At 31.7% G+C, this 22369-nt stretch overlaps 1 protein-coding gene and 1 pseudogene across 1 annotated transcript in view; one reads left to right on the forward strand and one right to left on the reverse strand.

Annotated features, from left to right (window-relative positions):
• DMD (dystrophin) overlaps positions 1–22369 on the forward strand; it is a 1580480-nt gene that overhangs the window by 291919 nt on the left and 1266192 nt on the right. Inside the window, exons 17-18 of the mRNA XM_006911463.3 lie at positions 6198–6285; positions 16255–16496. Of these exons, the coding sequence (XP_006911525.1) occupies positions 6198–6285; positions 16255–16496 (330 nt within the window). The remainder of the gene's footprint in view (positions 1–6197; positions 6286–16254; positions 16497–22369) is intronic.
• Positions 20951–21069, reverse strand: LOC112479416 (annotated as a pseudogene).

A 22369-nucleotide genomic window follows, 5' to 3' on the forward strand; every position in this document is an offset into this window, starting at 1 on the left:
ATGAGAGAGAGAGAGAGAGAGAGAGAGAATGAGAAAGAGAGAATGAGAAAGAGAGAGAGGAAGAGAGAGCATGAGAGAGAGAGAGAGAGAGAGAGAGAGAGAATATGAATGAGACCCATGGAAGAGGAAGAAAGACTGAAGATGCTGAAATTTTGGTAAAATGCCTGAAAAAACAATAGCCCCCAAATTTCTGAGACCAATAAAGTGTTCTTAAACTTATTCTCTAGTGATAACAAAACATTCCAAACTGTCAGTATAGCCAAAGATTTTGCACAATCTGAAAAGACAGAAATAACTGACTTAAGATACTTTAAAATATAATACTCTCTACATGCCAAGTGGGAGTGCTCATTTATCTACTACCAAGTCCAAGGGATTCTGGTTAGCACCCTAGTCAAGAAACGTTCCTTTCTGTTTTGTTCAGGGGAGTTTATACTCCCAGTAAGTATTTCAATATGATAGTTTCTCATTATTCTATAATAAACTTTATAAACACCATGTTGCTTTTTACACTTTTTCTTTTCTCTTCCTCAACCAAAGGAAGATTCTATTAAGTTTGTTTGACTTAATGAATTGTCCATGGTACTATTTGTTTTCTATTTGGGTAATTGTTTATTACTGTTATCGGGACATCATAAAAATACTGGTTGATGTTCCCAACTTCTAAACTAATCTGCAGTTTCTATGACTTTTATTTAATTCAGCGTTACTTTCCTGAGCTTGCAGGGTCTAACCTCATGGGCTGGTTCTGCGATTACTATATGTATAGGTATTAGGATTTCTTACACATTTACACCTTCATAGAGAATTTTAACTATGGATGAGTCAAGAAAGAATATAATATTGTATATGGAGGCACTACATCACAATAGACCTCACCTTATTATGCATCTACTATGAACCAGGTGCTATTCTAAACACTGACGATAGTACGAAGAAGGAAATACACGAGCATACCAGACCTTATACAGTTAATATTGCAGTGGAGAAGATGAAAATTCAGCAAGATTAATACATAAAACATTTTAATGTTATTCAGAACATTATTGAGAATGTTACTGATGAATCCCAAAGACACAAATAAGGGAAGAATGAGGGCTAGGGGAGGGAGAGTGGAGAGGGGGAGAGAGAGAGAAAGAGAGAGACAGAGAGACAGAGAAACAGAGAGAGTGTGTGTGTTAGATAGAGTGGCAATAGAAGTCCTAGCTGAGAAAGTGATATTTCTGTGAAGATCTAAAGGCGGTGAGGAATTTCTTTTATAGTTATGGAAGGTAGGAGCATTTTAGCCAGAGAGAAGAGTAAATAAATACATAGCCCTGAGGCAGAAGCATGCTCAGAGTGTTGGAGAACAACAAAAAGTGTGGATGGAGCTGAGTAATCGAGGTGTTTAGTAGCTTAAGAAGTCAGAGAGGTTAAGGTCAGGTTGGGTCTTTTTAGAACTTGGGATTTTACTCAGAGAGAGAAAGCAGCTAATTGGAAAGTTGAGCTGACTTCTATTGTGGCTAACTTCCTCTGCCTGATGTGTTGAGAAGATATCATCAGGGAGCAAAGACAGAAGTAGAAATACCATTTAGTAGGTTATTTTGAAACATCCAGACCCCCAAGAGGTGATGGGAACTTTTGACTGGTGTGATAGTAGTAATCACATTAATAACATCACTTCCTGGATGTGTTTTGAGGTTAGAGTCAACAGGATTTTCTGATGGATCGAATGTGGGATTTAAGAGAAAGAGAAGAGCTAAGAACAATTATTTTTTGGCCCGAACAAATGGAAATATAGATTGAGTCATAGGAAGTGCTAAATATAGACATTAGTGAGTTGAGGAACCAGCAAAGGAGATTGAGTAAAAGGTGTTTTTGAGTGGGGGAGGAAAACTTTGTGCTTATAGTATAGGAAGCCAAATTAAGAAAAATTTGTAACAAGTACTCTCTGAATAAAAATATTTTGATAACTAAGTTGAAGCCCGAGAATCAGCCATCGAATGTAGTAGCATAGAAGCTAATGGTGACATTAATAGCAGTAGTTTTGACACAGCTGAGTAAGGGAATAGGTGTGAGGGACAGTTTTTACTTTGCAAGATAGATCCATGGAAAACCAAATTTTCACCTTGATGGCACACGATTCTTTACAGCAGGGGATATACTCCCTCTTTTTCCATAACCATGTTTCTCTCCAGACTTAGTTTTTAGTAGTCGTGTAATTTTTATTTTACTTTTTTGTTTGTAATTTATAGATATTTCTTTAAGAAAATGAGAGAAGGTAGAAACATTAGAAACTACTAACCCAACTTATTTTAAAACAGAAGTTCATTTATTTCATTTGAAACAAATGCATGTATGGCCAGATCCAGAGGAAAAAAAAAAAAAGACTTTCAGTTATGTTTATTTAATCAACATCTTTATATGTGATTATTATATAACACTTTTTATATGTGATGATTATTTGGAAACTTCTCACACATTTCTGTGAGCAAGGTTTTCAAATCCACCTGGTGCCAATTTTTCCTAACCTTGTTTTTAAGACTATTGAGATCACCTTTTATTAGAATAACCATATGTACCAGTTTGTCTGGGACATTCTTAGTTTATGTTATTCCATTTGTCACTGCTCGATTATTTCTAGATTCCCATTTTACTATAAAAATTGGCCCAATTTGGGCAATACATTATATGAAGAGCTTCCTCTAATCCCTTCAGAATCCCTGGAGGATAGGTAGCTTTATTTTTATCTTACATAGAATGTATTGAGGCTCAGAAAGGTTGACTCACTTTCTAAATGTCAAACAGGTGGTAAGCAGTAGAGACAATTCAAACCAACTGAGAACAGCGTGACTCCAAAACTTTTCATTATCTTCTTTACTGTCTCCTTGCTACCCTATATTTTCTCATTTTAAATCAACCTTCTATAGCTGTGTCTGAAATGAAATGTTTTCTAGACTCTTCACTGTCTTTAAAGTGATGTCACTCAACAGAACTCAGCTATCATCTAAACATTGGCAACTATGTGGAGGCCATCAATTGCTTCTTTCTTGGGTGTATTCTCTATCCACCAGCTACTCGGTTTGCATATAATATACATCTGGCAATGGGAACAGTAATTTAGTTGTATATAGAATTGCCAATCATCCTATAGAAATAGCATTGTCTATTTTAAGTGTCCAGGAATTCCTTCTGACTTGGTGCCCATGCTACATTAATGATTAAATATCTTGAATGTTATCCCTGACTACATTTAAACTATTCAGGGCATTGCTGTGTTTTAGTCAGATATGTTCAAATCTGTTTAATTCATTTCCATTGAAATAGCCCTAGAAGCAGCAGAGCATGTTTGAAAGAGAGCAGACCTTTTTATAAATAGAGGATCAGGGTTCTAATATTGCATCTAAAACATATACCTTGGATATATGACTTAATCTTATTGATGCTCAGTTTCTCTTGTATAAAATAGGATAACATAATGCCGATTCCTTCTATCCAACAGTATTATTATGACATACATATGAAATAGTATACATAAACTGTAATTTAGTAGACAGTATAAGGAACTCCATTTTTATCATGGTTATGCCCCTGTTTTCAAATATCCACAAAGCTCTCTGTGTCTTAACTTTCTTCCTCTGACAAATCGAGAGAAATAGTACCTATTTCATAGATTGTTTTGTTGTTGGTGGTGGTTGTTATTAATATTTATATTAGAATACCCAGGATAATGTGGTTAACCAAGCAAGATATTTAAGCTCAAATATTACCCTGATATATTCAATTATATTTTTGTCTGTTATTAATAGTAATTGATTATTCCATTAAATGCATAGAATAAAGAGATAATGATCATGACATTTAGAAGGCTATTGATAATTTCTTTTCATCAATTATAAAGACAACATGGTGTTCTGATTCTACTCTTTATATAATTTCATGTTTAAAAAAACTCAATGTAGATAAAATAGAAACCACTCTGATAGAAAAGGATGTCTAACACTAACTCAAAGAACAGTTTTTGTTACTGTTCCTATTGTTTTATATATATATATTTTTCTCTTATCTGTCTGTCTATTTATTTAATGACGTAGTTCAAATTTGGGACACCCCAAATTCTGCTGTAGTCCTTGATAGCTGTGAATATTGCATGTTTAATTAGAATGCTTATTTTTTCTAAAGTGCTCAGACTCCTTTACAAATAGAATTTACCTTTTAATGGAGAACAAATTTAAAGTATTGTAAAACATGTACCAATAAGCTGCTAAGGACAGAGAATTTAAAAGATAAAAGTTGAGAAAATGTGAATTTGGGAATTTTGCCTAGGTCCTTACCTTTAATAAGATGTGGCTACTTCTTTTTCACGGACTTGTTCGTTCAGATATCAAGTTAGAACCTTTCATGGTTGCCCACATGTTTGTGTAAACAATTCAAGATGTTAGAATGAGTCTATTACTTTTGGAGTTTTCTCACTGATGAGATGATCCTAAGTTTTCATTTGCTGCCCTTGATAGTATTATGAAAAATGTATCTTTTCCAGCTGTTATAAGTACTTTAAAAAGATTATCAAGATTATCATTTTATAGTGTTTTATTTCATTCTTCGTTTATTCTGCTAAAATGTAATAATATATTATGTATTACATTTTTTCCTGACTGGATATATTCTATTGTCTATCAGCTCTTTTAGTGTTTTACACTCTTAACATTGAATCCGATAACCAGAGTTCATAAAACTCTTAAAAATAACTTTTAAAAAGCCTATATTCAATTGTGGCTATTCTTTAAATTGGAGAATCTTTCGAAATATTTAAAAATGTGTGGATTATCTTATGAGCATTCACATCATTTTATGTGCTTGGGAAATAGTCTAGTCTAGATGATTGCTTATTTCTTTGAAAATATTTCTGATGTTGCCATATTATAATTTCTGTATTTATGACTATCTATCTGCTATCTATCTTCAATTATTTGCTTTCAGGGGAGTACACTAGATCTGCATTGTACAATTATAATTGACACTTGTCACATGTGGCTTTTTAAATTTAAATTTATAAATAAAATTAAATTAAAATTAATTCCCCCATCACATGTGCCAAGTTTCTTGTGCTCAATATCCACACAGGGCTAGTGGCTAGTATATTGGACAGTGCAGATACAGAATATTTCCAATCTTGCAGAAAGTTCTTACTGAACAACACTATGTAGAGTGTACATGTATCTATTGTATGTTCTCCCACCTGTACTCCAGTATTATACCTTGAGATATTTGTTTAAATGCCTAGTGATCTAAATAAAGTTTTGAAAACTGGTCTGATGTAGAATAACCTCTTTCCACAAACGCAAGTGAAATCTTATGATTATACTATTATTTATTCACAGAAGTATTGCTATCACTATATGTTAAATGCATTGTAGCTTGCTTTTTCTGTGGATATTCTGTTTTAGGACATATATATTATAACCACATCTCTTTAATAACTATAGTAATATAGTGGTGAATCATGGTTGAAAATTTATTTCTGTAGAGATATTAGCTAAACTCAACACTATCAAATGCTAGGTTTTGTTAATTTAAATAATTGTATTTTGTTCAAAAGTTGACTCTGGTTGGGAGAAATGAACACAAGAATTTAGAAAACTTTTTGAAACTGAATCTGTTTTTTCTTGAAATAGGTGTACTTTGACATTTTAGAGAGAAAAAATTAACCTGCAGTTGTGTATTTAGATAAATGTGTTTTTTCTAAACTAGTCACGCTAGTGTACTTTTTCCCATCGTATATACCTACTAGATTTTCTATTTGATTTTTATTACAGAATATATACTATTGTGATGAGTAATTTCAGTGGTGTATAATTAAAAGATAAATTCCATTTTAATTATCTGACATTTTATCCTTTCATTGTTATAATTTGCCTTTGCTGGTTCTTTTTTTTTTTTTTCAGTCTTTCATTACAATGCATCAGAAACTTTTATGTAAAAAAGTTAAGAGTAAAAATCTTATTAAAAATAGTAGCAAATTGGCATGAAAATCGCTTGTGTTTCCATTGCCATTTTGATGCTTCTGATGCTGAGAAACGAGAACAAATCTTTAGATTCACTTGATAAGCTGACAGAGTCAAATATCTTAAGGCTTGAAAGGACAAGTAGAAATTATAATGACTGTGTAGCTTCACAATCCTTATACTGAAATACTCACCTTTGCTATCATGCTGCAGGCCATAGAGCGAGAAAAAGCCGAGAAGTACAGAAAACTACAAGATGCCAGCAGATCAGCTCAGGCCCTGGTGGAACAGATGGTGAATGGTAATTACACGGAGTTGATTTAGATAATCTTCTTAGGGATTTGATAAACACATAGGTTCATATTTATCAGCTGAATTATATCAGACAAGCACTTCCTGAATACAAATTTAAATTAAAGTGAGTTTGTAAGCTTTTTATTATTCTTTCTTAATGCTAAGCAAATTATTATAGGAAATTCAACTTTGAGTGCAATGGAAGAAAGTGGGATGTGGTAGAATATGTTATCAATCTGTTGTAGAGAAATTAATTTTAATGCAAATCCTGCTAGCATTTGTCCAAATAGTTTAAGAAAACAAGTTTTGCAGAAATAATCGAAAATGTAAGCAAACATATAATATATGTAAAGTGATTATAATCTGATTTTAAATAATTCTTGCAATATACTTTTCTAAACACACTAAAATTATGTAGAAGGTTCATTAGCATACCTGTTTGCTAATAATATGTTTGACATTTTCTTTGTTGCTTTTCATTTTTTTCAAACATTTAAAAAACGTCTCCTAAAGGGAACTTTTATTTTTTAATTTTAACTTTTTATGAGTCAGGTAAAAAGAAAGTACAAAGCTAGCAAAACATTTTTCTTTTTATGAGTGAATTAATCATTGCTAACACTTTGTGCCTCAAAAGCTATCTGAACAAAACATATTATTGACATCAATGTGATCCAACTTATTTTGAATTGTCATTGTTCTACTATTATGTTAATTTCCAGATATAAATAATTTATGAAAATTAGGGATGATTTTATTTCCAAACAAGATTTTTTTCATTTTTCAAAGGATATGTTTATAAAACTGTCATAACCAAGCATAACAAATGTTTTTGTCTTTCATGTCAGCTTTTTCTAGAACGTGCTTACATTCTGGAACATGAATTTTACGTACAAATTATTTTTTGCTTTAATTGCCATATTGACATTAAAAAGTTCAATTATCTTCCTAGAAAATCTATTTATTTTCTTTTTCTAATTAGCCCCAAGACTGTATTTGCTTAAAAACAAAAATAAGCAAATATGACAGCTGAGAATTAGGTTAGAAGTTAATGAATATATAGTCAGTGCAAAATACTAAAATGTTGTTGTTTAGATGCATTTTGCTGAGTGGTTTAGCTGATGAGTTTGACAATAGCATATTCATGTTAAATAAAATTATATGATCTAAAAATGTGTCTGTAGCTGTTATATAATTTCCCCTTTGGAACTTCGTTATCACTTTTTCATTTTTATAAGCTGATGTAAAATTTATACTTTTAAATGGTCTCATTTTATAATCAAGTACCAAGTATACCTTACCTGAAATCATCTGATAGTAGCATACACAGAATTATTCAAAAAGCAGTTAAAATTTAGAAATAAGGGAATGATTCTTTTCGTAGTTGAAACTACGTGTGGGATTAAAACAATCATATGATTAGTGATGTTATAATTTTCTAGACTATTGCCCTCATTGCTCTAACTTTTGGAAGCATGAAGAAAAATCAGGACATATACTAGGTCCTTAAATATTAATTGACTGATTAAATTCTATTTAGCAAAGCAAAATTAAGGTAGTAATTGAGGTAATTACAATGGTAATTTTAGGCAGAAAATAGTAATGCTTCTGAAGGAAAATGGTAAGTTGTATAGAAAGCAAAGAACAGTAAGGGGTACAGGTTTGATTTGAGACATTCTTCATTGATTAACCATATTGATCAAATTTTAAGCTTCTTATTATGCCAGTGAGATACGGTCTGATACGTGTTTTTGCTCAAATTTAGTCTATAACTAGAGGACAGCTCTGCTGCTCCATTCAATCAAATAATGTACATAATGACTAAAAAGTACACTCAGTGATTCTATCTTCTCTTTTTGGTCCTTTATTTTTCGTGGTCCTTTCCAGAACAAGTTGCAGGGCAGGGATTATTATAGTCAGTTTGGCTCACCTCAAAGCCAAACTCTCATTTGTGTAAATTGTGAGTTAAGCCAGGCATACAATAAGTGTCTGGGGAGTACTTCTGCAGGTATATTTCAGAGGGATCCCAAACCCTAATTTACTATAGGTAGCTCCACTAGCATAGAGGAAAAAACTAGAGTTTATTTGTGTGGCTCATGAAGCTGAAATACAAACTGAGGTTTCTCTAAACCAGGTTTCCTAACAGTTAGCTCAGTAAAGTTCTTAAATTTACAAGCCCAGAATTTCCTTCCTCAAGTTTGATTTGGAGTTATAATAAAACATAACCATATAAATCACATATATTCTTTTATTTACAGAAAAGAAAACAAGAGTTGAATCATGGTACTTCATTTAAAACCTCATATAAGCATCTGTTTCTTCTAATTACACATCTTGTTCTCAAAAATTAAGATATAGGCAAGTTATTGTTGTATAATGTTGTATTATGCAACTAATACATATATATATATACATTTAATATATATTCTACAGTGATAATATTTAACATATTTTTAGTGTAAAATATATATGAAGAATAGCATTCAGTATAGCTATTTTAAAGGAAATATTTTAAAACTTTTTTATATGTATACATACATATCTAGAAAATTGAATTTTCTACTTAAAATAATTTACTGTAAGGTTAGAGTACTTTTCTAAAATACCTACGATAATTTTGAAACTCTTAAATTTTGTTTCAGAATGAAACTCTAAGACGTGCAAAAAATTCCTCAGCACTTAACATTTTATATCACTTTGACCCCAAATGGTATATCAGACATATTTCCAAATCACTTTTGACCATTTCTAAATATCTATTGAAAGAATGAATTTTTATTACCACTTAAGAAATACAGAAAACAAAATCTGTTAGATCCGAAGCAATTTCTTGAAAGAATTTGAGAAAGGTACTGAGAAACAGGTAGTGGAGAATGGTCTTAAGATTGTTAGAAGTGTAGAAATTACCACGATGACAATGTAGAAGTGACTTTCATTTGATGTTGCAAAGTTGTGTTAAAAATCAGTTGTATGTCCTGAAAACACTATTTCTTGTTACGCATGTTCAGTTTTGCATAGAATTTATGATCAATTTGAAGATAATTTTCATTTTTCTGCACCTTATCAAATGCAAAGTTATATACAGCATATTAAAATACAGTTAATGTTCAATATAATTTGAAATTTATTATCAACTGTACTATGAATTTAATTGTGAACTTTGCAGAGATTCGGTAAGTGATTCTTATTAATTTATTTAGAATATATTTTTTTTAAACCAAAATAAGGAGGTTGCATAAATTATTTGCTTACTTTAAACCTATACATGAACATTTTTTTAATGGATATCCCAGTTATTTTATGAGTGTAACGGATCTTCATGATATTAATAGCCTACATAAAGAGGCTACGACACTATGAAGAGAGAATATTAACTAAAAAATCATGTTTCTGGGGTTTTTGACATGAAATTTTGGTGTACTTTTAACTATTTCTTACCTATATTTTTTGAGCTAACATTAAATTAATTTGCTGTTCCTCTGTCAACATCAATTGCTTAGGTAAGTATGAGGAGCAGTTTCATAGTGTTGGATGGTGGAGAGAACCTCTTATGGGAGAAATTTTTCACAGATATAACCTTTATGAACCTTCTTGTCAATATATCAGATTAGTATAATAGCGTTATTCTCAAGAAATTGATTGCTTCCTAGAACTTTAATGAGAGGAAGTGGGAGACTAGCTTGGGTACCTAGTGATCTAATTATGTTTCCTATACCTTGTGATACTGAGAAGGGGAGTTTCCAAATTTTGACTTATTTCATTTTTTAAAAAGGATATATATAAACTTCTTCAAGGTTTATTTTTATATTGTTTTATTTAAACAAAAAAAGTATAAAATAATTAAATTTTAGGAAATTTTAGCAACTAAATATGGTAAAGAATCTTGCCACTATATCAATACTATTGATTATTAATTAATGAATTCTGATTTCCAAAATTTTTATTTTGAACAGTTTTTAACTGATTTGCTACTTTGAAGTAAAAGCTTTATAGTATATGAGTGAAATTATGGGATTTCAGGACAATCTAGAACATATGCTTATACTTATTCTTAACTTTTATAAAATAATATTCTTGCATATATTGTCTATATGAGGAGATATGTAATATAGATTTATAAATGTATAATTTCCTATTGGTCATGTATTTTAAAAACCTAGTTTAGATAAGTTGTTTTATTAATATTGAAATTGCCAAAAAATAATTATATCAAAACATTCATCTGAAAACATATATAAGCATAGCTTAATTCCCTCTTCTTTAAGCTGTGAAATGCTTTCACCACAATTTCCAGAGGAGTTATTATAATTACCTAATAGGGTTAGTGATGTTTCTTAAATGAAATTATGCTTCACTTTTAATTTCTAATTGTAGTTTTCTGTGTGTTAAGAGCCTGAAGACAATCACATTAAAGAAATGTTTAAATAAAAGTAGTAATTATTAGTATATAAGACTAAAAGAACATCTCAAAACTGTCATTCCCACAGCATTAGATTATAGTGTTTAACATAATATCTAATAGTAAGTCTGCTAAGGATCGTAATTAAATAGCATAGACTGATAACACACAGATGAGAGCTTCTAATATTAATTGCGTAACTGTACTTTTAGTATTTTGTTTTATAACTCATTAAGCACTTCGCATGTATGATATCATTAGAGTTTGGACAAAATTTTGTCAGATGAGCAAGGGCAGGGATTTTTATAGTCAGTTTGGCTCACCTCAAAGCCAAACTCTCATTATCTTTGCTTCACTATTTGTAGTTATCCAGACCCTCTATTGCGAATGAGCAGCTTTCCACAGTTGCACCCATTTCCTCTTCTCTTACTCTTTCCTCAGTTCTGGGCAATTTGATTTATGTCTCCTGTTTCTCCATGGGACACATCGGATAATGGTCTACACAGAGTTCACACTCAATAAATCTTGTTAATTGACAGACTCATTTTTCTTTAATCTCCAAAGGAAGAGACTGTGTGTGTGTGTGTGTCTGTGTGTGTGTGTGAAGGGAGGAGATTATAGTAGTCACTGTTGTAGAAAATTAGTCACAAAAACAAATATTAGTTGGAATTGGACTTTTATCTTTTATAATTCAATGATGTTTATAAATATGATGTAAAAAGCTATATTAGTAAATTTATATATTATATTTACTAGAGGTGTTGACTTTTATATAAAGCTATTAATTTTTAAAAGGTATTATTTTAAAAAAACATGACATAGCAGTCGTATAAAAGTTAGTGTGGTCAACGAAATCTCTAGAATTTAGTCTATAATATTCAGACCCTATCTTCATGGGCTCTGAATAAACTTCCATTATATTTTAGTCTGTTACATTGAATGCCAAATGAATTTGTAATGACCCTCACTTAATATACAAAACAATCAGAGACTATTTATTAGCAACTTTAAGTTTTCATTCCAAATATTCTTCTAATTCAAGAGCTCTGAAAACACAACGTTTTGCATTATTCTACCCTGGCTTCATGGCTAATGATGAATATACTTGATGAGGAATACTTCACTTTAAGTGGCAGTTCTAAAGTACTTGCATGGAAGGTGGTGCACAATTAAAATTATTCTAACAGTCTGTTATGCACTGTACACAAGTAATAAAATTAATGGATGCACTTCAAGTAATGATCCATTTCCTCTGGGAGCAATATATTTATTCACAGACTATTTCAGGGGTTGTTTAGAATATGAGATGTGAATAGATTATGATCCATTATCTTTGAGATTTTAATGTGCCGCTACAAAATGGTTTCCATAAGTATTGTTTATAAAGTCGGGTGAGTTAGTGTTTGTATTCTTAAGTAGCTGACAAAAAAATTAGAAACACAGATGCTCAAATAATTGGTACTTAAAACTTTGCAGATATTTATACTTACAAACTGTCATAGAACTTAAAATGTTCAGTTAAGGAGCATAATTCTATGAAATACACATAAAACAATTATATATAATAGTAAAATTATTCACATGTGAGTATTCACTTGGGAAACACTTAGTACCCTTATTCTACCAATGTTTTAAGGGACTTTCTCGTAATAGATAATAGATGGCCATTTTATTCATGAAGCTGAAGTAATGGCATTTATAATTTTAGTTTAAGAAATAAACATTAAGTAATATGACATGTGACAGTGCTTTTGATCCCTCCCCAAGTATTTTAAAGCCAATTTGAAGCAAGAGAGACTGTGTGTGTGTTTGTGTTTGGCTTTTTGCGCCTGGGGATAGTGCTCTCTTCATATCTGTATTTGTATAAAGTAAGCTATTTATTTGGTGTTGAATAAGTCAACAAGTACATTGTATTTATTCCGTGCTGACTCTAAGCTGAGAACTCTATCAGGTACTGCCAGTGGAGCCATTTTTCTTAGAGGGATTTTTCATTAGGCACAGGTCATATTCTAGTTGAGCAGGAAGCATATTCACACATGAATTAATACAATATTTACATACAAATCCTTTATAATAAGATGTTTGATAATCAAGAGCCACCATCCTACCTTTGCCAGTGACATCTAGAAATTTTTGTTTTTAATTTTTGGCATGGATGTCCTTTATAACTTTAATTTCAAATGATTATAGATGTATGACCAAATATTCTAAGATTCCCTACTAAACTCTAGGATTCATCACTGGTTGACAAAATTTCTTTTAAAAATTTATACATACACTTTTTGTATCCCATATCCATGCCATATTATATAAAGTTAGCACTAACTTTAAAAATATTAATCATTTATTTTTCATAAATGACTTCTTTCATTCATGGCCCCCCCCCCAGTTTCCTCATTTGTAAGATCTAATCTCTTGTTTCCTACACGTTCCTTTTCATTTCCTTGTATTAACATTGATCAATATTTATTGATTGCCTAGTGTATGTCAGATTTTGTGTAACTACTTCATACATGTTAACTTGGAACTCTCATAGGTATCCTATGAGGTCAATTCTATTTTATTCTCATTTCGTGGATGAGAAAATTGAGACCCATTGAAATTAAATAACTGAACCCAGTTCACCCATCTAGTGAAGGGGGTCAAATCTGAATTCAGATTTACTAATACCAGAGCTCTTATTATGAATTTCTAGGTTTTTCTGCCTGCCTTAACCATTTATCCTAAAATGGAGATACTTCTTTTACCTATTATTTTATTTGAATTGCCTTTATTCAGTTATAAAAATCAATATGCTGTTAAGTAGAGAATATTGTTGATTACATAGTAGATTTCTACAAAATTCACTTTCCTCATTTTTTAATTCCTTTTACAGTGATGTTTAGTATCGACATTTTTTTGGCATAACGTATTGAACTGATAGTTTTGGGTAATGATCAACAAGGATTCACTAAATTCTATCTCTAGATTTTAATAGATACCACAGAACCTATTGGTATTTTATTATAGTTTGAGTTATATTTTCATGATTATAATAACATGTATTATTCATATTGAATATTAACTTATGATTTTATTTTTTCATGCCAAAGGTTGTCCTATGGTTGACCTCTCTAAGGGGCAGTGAGATATTTCTCTCTGTATTCCTTTATTTAGATAAATGTTAAATAAGACTCAATCCGGTAGTAGTCCATCAGTCTCTTTAAATTACTTTAGCATCTCTTATTTGCCTATCTTGAATGAGAACTGCCATGCGCTTCCTTCTTCTAAGAGCTTATTCAAGTTTAACATATGCTAAAAATATTTCTCTTAAACATCTGATCGTTTAGATCCATGGCACATTTGTGAGTCCTTATCTAATATAATTTAAAATTTCTCACCTTTGTATTTTTTCTAATTATTTCATTTTCCAGCAATAATGTCAGCATTATATTGTAATATTTTTTCCTCAAACCGAGTGCCTATATGACTGGAGTTTTGGATTCTTCTCTTAGATTTTGTAACAGCCATTATCTTTTTACAACTACAGTTACTTAGCGGCATTCTCAAAACATATTTGGCACAATTCTTGATCACTGCTCAAAACTAAATTATCACAAACAGTATATCACACAACACATCTCAGTAAGACCAATTACTTTCTTAACTATTAGGAGAGAATTAGAAGAATATTTAGCTCTTGCAAACCACATGCTGCCTCTTATAGCTGTATATATGGCGACATGTTTATATTACCTTTATACATTTTATTTTTTCAATTATTGTTTTTATAAGGCTAATGTGAAAATTAAATGAATTGATATGTATAAACATTTAGAGCATGTTAGCTATTATTATTATGTGGTACACTAAGCCACATGCATTGTTTATGTCATAGAAATGATGTGGATTATTAAATTATCCTGCCATTTATTGGCCTTGGAATGTCCACTTCAAGGCTTAATTAATTTTGTGCTTTGTCTTTCACTGGGTCTGCCTGGGCCCCAACTCCATGTCTTTCTATTGTTGGCAGGAAGCTGGACCTTAGACCTTTGTACTTTGGGAACTTTAAATTATTTTTTTTAATATATCAGCTGAAGAATGAGGAAAAGATTTCCAATAATATTTGCATAGTTTCTTTTCTCCAATATCATCTCGGGTAGTATCAAACTTTGAAATTAGAGTTGTGTTTCAAATGAATTAAGAGCATAACATAATTACAACAAAATGAAAATTAGAATATCAGAGCAGAGGAAAATAAGAGGATAAAATAATATAGTTGTTGAATTCAAATCCATATTTCTCAGTCTTTAAAAAGAGTACACAGCATGTGTAAGTTAGCAGAACCACAGGGCTCATGTTTGTTAGCAATGGTCTTTTTAATAACTTAACTTCTCATTAACTAAATCATATTATCAGAAAGTGAAGTAAAATGAATATTCATAAAAGTAGAGTCTTCTAGACAATTTAGTCTTCACTAAATTACTTAAGATATTTTAATCTAGAGGAAGAATCTAATAGTTTATGATCCCTTTTAAGATGCCTGTGGATATATGTAGGGATAGGAAATATTCAAATATTCATCATTTCAAAAATATATAAAAGTTATCCGTGCTACATAGCTATATTTTTAAGTGGATATCATGTTTAATATTTTATGTAATGTAATTAATAAAGTTACTATATAAACTGATATATATCTATGCATGTATAAGAACATCTAAATTTTGTTAACTACCTTTAGAGAATGAATATTTTAGCACATAGCGTTACATGATACTGCTTTCATGCTATATATATGATAATATATACTTGGATTGGCATTAATCATATATGACAAAATTTAAATAAGATAATATATATTAAAAGACAGCCTATTCCTTAACACGTAGTGGGTTCTCCAGAAAGCTAAAGATGATAACGATGTGCTTTTGTTTCCATGTTGCCCTTGATAGATTTTAAAACTTTCAGATCAACCTCTACATTTGGAAATGATATGCAAATATTATGAAAACCTTTTTAGCTATTAGAAAGATTATTTTTCCTAGTAGTTGCTTCACTTCTTTGGATCCATAGACTGCTTATTTCTGGCTTTCTATAGCAAAAAGAGAATTACTGATTTTAGATACTTAACTTTTTTACCTTTTTATAAAATAATCCAGATAAAGAATTTCAACTAATTTCCAAACCATTTTAAAAAATAAAAATGTAAGTTAGTTTTTTGATGGTACATTTTAATAATATAAGCAATATTTAACATTTATTTAGAAACATCCAGAAAGTTATTTGTCTATTATCAATCTTCCACCCCCTGTCAGAGCTTCAACCATTTTTTAAATGTAAATATATTCTAATCTACTACATCTTACGTGTTCTTATTTATTATTTTTTTACAGTCATAGTTTTGATAAGATGCAACTCTAATAATTTGCAATCAGTAATACAGAAATCATCTTGGTATTTTTACTCCTTTATCAGTAAATAAACAATTTGAAATGATTCATCTGAAGAATACTTTCAAACTTGAGACTCATTGGTTTTCAGATAATGTCTTTCAGTCTGTGGCTTCAGTGGGTATATTTTAAAAATCTTTCTTTCTAGAGGGTGTTAATGCTGACAGCATCAAACAAGCCTCAGAACAACTGAACAGCCGGTGGATCGAGTTCTGCCAGTTGCTAAGTGAGAGACTTAACTGGCTGGAGTATCAGAACAACATCATCACTTTCTATAATCAGCTACAACAATTGGAGCAGATGACAACCACTGCTGAAAACTGGTTGAAAACCCAACCCACCACCACTTCAGAGCCAGCAGCGATTAAAAGCCAGTTAAAAATTTGTAAGGTAAGAATCTTTCTCCCTATTTGGAGCTTAAGCAATAGGAATTCCTTGGAAATTTTCAGAAGAATAGCAAATTATATAATGATAAAATTTCTCCTTTAATGATGTCATTAAACATAGTAAAGATCAAAATAGAAGCAAAGAAAATTGTTTTAAGTAGGTGATACATGGATGCTTGAATTCTAAAAAAAAAAATGTATTTACAGTAGTTACACATGGCTAATTGATTTTACTAGTTTGCAAAATGATGAGGCAGTTTTATAGTATGAAACCACATGTACCCTGAGAGAAATGACCAATAATTTGAAAGTCTTTCTTATAACAGTTCATGTGTTCAGAGCAAAAACCCAGTCATATGTTGAAACATGGAATCCACACACACACAATCAGCTGATAGACTATGTAATTGACTAGATGAGGAAGAGCTTTACAACTGACAGTCCACTCAAATTAGGATAGTTTAAAGAAGATTTCTTTGCAGAAATACTTTATAAACATGCTTGGAGGACAGAAAAACCACAAGGGATAGTACAGTAACCCATTATCAGAGCAGTTACTATTCTTAAAGCAGAGAGATCAGGGAGAGGGATGTTACAGAAACCCAGATGGAAAAAGTCAGATGCCATTTGTAAAGGTTGCCATAGGAGCCAGCCCAAGTGCCATCACAGAAATGGAGTCAGAAAAAGAAACACCCTACTTCTCTCTTCTCCCTGCCTCCAGAAACTGAATAGGGTTTCACATTGATTAAACTTAATCAGAAGGCAGAGGACAAGGAGCTATAGTACATAAATGTCATTTTCTTGGGTCACAGGAAAAGGCTGGAAAGTGAATCTGGAAAGGCAAACAACATATGACTGGCACAAGAGGCCCTGAGAAAGAGATTAAAAGAGTATGTCTGAAAGTATAAGAAAACAAGAGATATTTAATAATGTCAATCACTTGAACTTTTTGCATAATTACTATGTGCTACACAATTTTCGTGGGAAGTGGGAAATTGATGAGAGGATAGATGAAGAGGTTTCCAAGGTGAACCTTAATGATAGACAGTTGTCTGGGTTTAATATAAAAAGCAATAAATGAAGATTAATCTGCACACTTTGAAAAGAATGGTTTAAATAATGGGAGACTAGAGATAATTGATGGGGTTGATTTGGAGGTGGTAATGAACCCAGAAAATGATAAAAAATACAAAGCTATTGAAAATAATTGAAGGATTCATTTCTTCAAATATTGGACCTACAGTTTTAATAGGAAGTAAATAAACCTGGAAAATATATATTTCAGGCAAAGAATATTGTACAGAAAAGCCTTTAGTTTATTAGGCAAATATACAAATCTACGACTTTCTATATTTAGACATATTTTTCTATTAAAGAGTAGAATCCGTAACTTTTATTTTCTGTGAATCAATGGAATAGTCCACCTACATTATTTCTTGCAATAAAAATCTGATGATATTACCTAACCTGTTCTTGAGATTCAGATACAGAAATTAATAATAACATCTACAAAACTGATTCAGCCATAAAATAAATATTCGATGTGGTCAAGTTCGATACTATGTATATTAACTGACTGGGGCTGCCATAATAAATACCATATAATGTGTGACTTAAACAATAGGAATTTATTTTCTGACAATTCCAGAGCTTGGAATGTCCAAGATTAAGGTCTAGTAGGGTTTGGCTTCTGGTGAGAGCTCTCTTCCTGTCTTGCAGACAGCTGCCTTCTTACCATGTCCTCACGTGGCCTTTCCTCGGTGCATGAGCTTGTAGGGAGAGAGAGTAATCTTTCTTGTAAGGCCACCAATTCTATCAGATACGGACACCACTCTTCCAACTTCGTTTAACCTTTACTACTTCCTAAAAGTACTATCACAAAATACGGTCACATTATGGGTTAGGGCTTCAACATATAAATTTGAGGGAATATAATTCATTCCATAACATTCTGACACTGCCATTTCCCATTCAGGTCCTTCTCATATGCCAGAAACCACAAAAGTCAGAATTCATTCCGACATCAACTCTAAAGTCCAAAGTTTCCTCTAAATATTATTTAAATCACATGTGGGTGAGAATCAAGATATGGTATATCCTGAGACAAGATTTCTCTCCTGCTGTGAACCTGTGAAACCAGATAATTTATATGCTTCCAAAATGTGATGGTGAGACAGACAGAAGAAAAAGACTCCCATTCTAAAAGGAGAAAAAAATAGGGAAGAAGGAAGGGGTGATGTGTTCTAAGCAAGTCCAAAATGTGGCAAGGCAAATTCCACTGGGTTTGAAGACTTGGGAATAATCCTCTTTGGTTCAATGTCCTGCCTTCCAGTCCTGTCAGGCCCATGGTTCTACCTTTAGGACCCCCTGGGGCAGCGGTCACTTAAGTTTGGGCAACATTAGAGTATACATTCATTGACCCTGCCTTCATAGTGTTTACCTAGAGTAGGGGACAGAGACATTAAGGAAATGATTAAATACATAGATGTGAAAATACCACTAGGACAAATGCTTTAATCAAAGTTACAGAGTTCTGGGAGAGTGCCTAACAGAGAAAACCTAACCTAGACAGACCTACCAAGGACAGCTGCCTTGAGGCAGGTACATCTGAGTTAAGTCTTTTAGGATGAGTTGAAATTAAGAGCATAGCATGGCAAGTGGCTTTAGGCAGAAAGAATGTGATGGGAGGGAGCAGTAACAACTAAGGAACTGCAAGAAGGCCAATGCGAATGCTGAGCATAGCGGGGCAGGGGCATAAGTTGAAAGATGCAGGCAAAAAGGCAGGCATATAGGAGACAAAGGAAGGACTCTTGGGGCATGCTAAGACCTTGGTCTTTATTTGAGGAACAAATGGAGATCACTGGAGGTTGTATATCTTAAATATTCTCTTAAGGTTAGGGAAGTTATCCTAAGCAAAATCATCTGCTTTTATGTATTCAGCCACAAAGTTTCAAATTCTTATGACACAATTCCACTCCTCTTTATTGCCCCTTACTCTTTCTTTGTGCCCCATTGATTTTTATTAATTTGAGGAATCAACTTAAGTAAAATATTTAGCAGGATAAGTGCAATGTCATTTATACAATGGTTAAAATAATACTATTTGGCTATGATTAATGATAGGTAAGTAAATTATTCCATCCTGTTCTTCAATGCATTGTTATTCGAGGATTTTTTTTTTCTTAGAGTACAGATTTAGCTCAAAATTTAATACTCGCCAGAACTGATTCTTAATATGTTGATGGTTAGAGAGCCTTTCTGGAATTGGAAGAGATCTATGGATCCTTTCCTGGGAAAGATATAAAACTTTTCCCTCAGATCAAAATATAATTTTAAAGGATAAACAGACTCAGGGAAGATGCCTCACTCTGGAGGACCAACCACACTTAGGCCCTTTTATGGAGATAATGAGTAATTGTTAACATCTTTAAATGTTAAATATTTCAGATCAAAATGATCTCTCCTAAAATGTACTCTCAGAACTTTAAGGTCTTAACTGAACATTTGCCCAAATGTTTAATTAGTTTCAAAGTCCCCTTTGTTTTGCAGAACATACTTTACTGTAGCTCCTTCTATAGTTCCCTTAACAGGAGGAATGAAGGCCCTCCATCTGGCCAAATGTAAATAAGGTTCTTATATGTTTCACAGCAGATGTCAATGCTGCCATTTGCAAGCCTGGTGTACAAAGTGCATATCTATAATTCTATACTCAAAAACACAGAATATTGCCCTTTACCTCTTGTCTTATTCTTCCTCCTTGGATATACACCTGCCTTCTAGAACTTGATTGAGAGGCTTTATATTTGAACGGAAGACATGGGTCACCTCCCCATTTATTTAAATGTCTCTCATCTTCACCTACCAAAAGAATTTGATTGTCAGAGATTAACCTACCTGAATCAGCTGATACATCTATAACCATTATACTACCATTCCTCTGAATGTTATCTTTTTTTTATTAAAGTTTGTTGGGGTGACATTGATTAATAAAATCAAAGAAGTTTCAAGTGTACACAATTCAACAGTATGTCCTATATATATATGTGTGTGTGTGTGTGTGTGTGTGTGTGTGTGTGTATTGCATTGTGTGTCATCTTTATATCTTCTAAAACTCATAACAAGTGGCATTGTCTATTAGGTAGTCTTGCTACTGTGAAAGGATCTATGTGATAAATTTACCTCATTTTATTCTAAGACAAAAGTTACTCTGTTCAAAAGACTATGTATGCATCTAAAAATAACTTTATTTTTATTTTTCACTTTGATTTTCAGGAAGCTCAGGGTTATATTTAGTTCATAATTACTGTGATTCTTTCAATTTCCCTCTTCTTTTAATTGGTTTATGATCCAGTTTTTAATTTTTTTTTTTTATTTTTTTAGGTAAGGCAACCCTTGGTTGACCTCATAGGTTGCAAGGACCTTGTCAATTTACAATCCCTTATTTTTTTTTACTTTTTATGCCCACAGCACTTGGTCTTCCTAGGTGGTCTCCCATCCAAGTACTAACCAGGCCCAACCTTGCTTAGCTTCTGAGATCAGATGGGATTGGGCTTGTTCAGGGTAGCATGGCCATAGACAGTTTTTAAATTTTGATTATCCTGCTTTTTACATTTTAAATGGTAAATAATCCTGAAGTACTTTTTTCTAAAGGTAGCATAGGTACGAATTATAAGTAAATGACCATGATATAATACTTTTCTTTTTTTATTTTTAATCTTTAAATAGTTTTATTTCTTTTTTATAATTAAAAATTATTGAGGTGACATCGATCAATAAAATCCAATAAATTTCAAGTGTACAATTCAACAGTATGTCATATATATTGCATTGTATGTTCACCACCCATAATAATACTTTTAAAAAGAACATTTTGAAATGTGTTTACATTCAAATTATGTATGTATCAGATACATATGAATTTCATCTTTACTGGGAACAAGAGTATGAAAACATTTTTATAAAGAATGGCACTGTTTAAAAGAAATAGAATTCAAGCTACAAATTTGGGCCACATATGTAATTTTAAATGTTCTAGACGAGACATTGAAAAAGAAAAAAGAAACAGGTAAATGAATTTCAATAATGCATTTTATTTAACCTGGTATATCAAAAATATTATTTCAAGATTTAAGAATATTTAAAACTATGAGAGTTTGTATATTTTCATATTAAGTCTTCAAAATTCAGGGTATGTTTTATATAATGACAGCACATCTAAATTTGGACTAGACACATTTCAGGTGCTCAGTAGCCACATGTGACTAGTGACTACTATGTTGGATAGCACAGAAGAGTGTCTATGTGAATTTTTCATCCAACCATGATACTGTTGAAAGTGAAAGGGATGCTATTAATAATTATATCAAGACAAAAAGAAAAAAGCAAACAGTCACCCTAAATAAAACAATGGTAATTGCCTGTTTAGTCAGGAGAAGTAACGAGACCATATAAAAGATAGATAATTATAGACATGAATGTGTGTGTGTGTGTGTATGTGTGTGTATATATATATATATATTACATAGATTACATATACATATATATACATATGTTAATATGTACACATATTACATAGATTATATATACATATAATGTATATATTAATATTTATAAACACATTTATAATTTAATGTATGTATGAATGCAAATATATGTGGACATATAATTTATATTCTACATAAATGAATTTAAAGAAAAGATATTGTCCATTAAACTTAGAATTTGAAGCAAAGTCACATGATTTTGAGATGAGGGGTGTAGAGGACCATCCATGTTTGATTTCTAAAAAGAATATAAGGTTATTTATAGTACTTTTCACTCATACACATTCATACCCATTAATGTTCTAAATCAGGAGTCCCCGACCCTCAGACCGCA

The sequence above is a fragment of the Pteropus alecto genome, unplaced genomic scaffold (genome assembly GCF_000325575.1).
Source record: "Pteropus alecto unplaced genomic scaffold, ASM32557v1 scaffold414, whole genome shotgun sequence".
Taxonomy (NCBI): domain Eukaryota; kingdom Metazoa; phylum Chordata; class Mammalia; order Chiroptera; family Pteropodidae; genus Pteropus; species Pteropus alecto.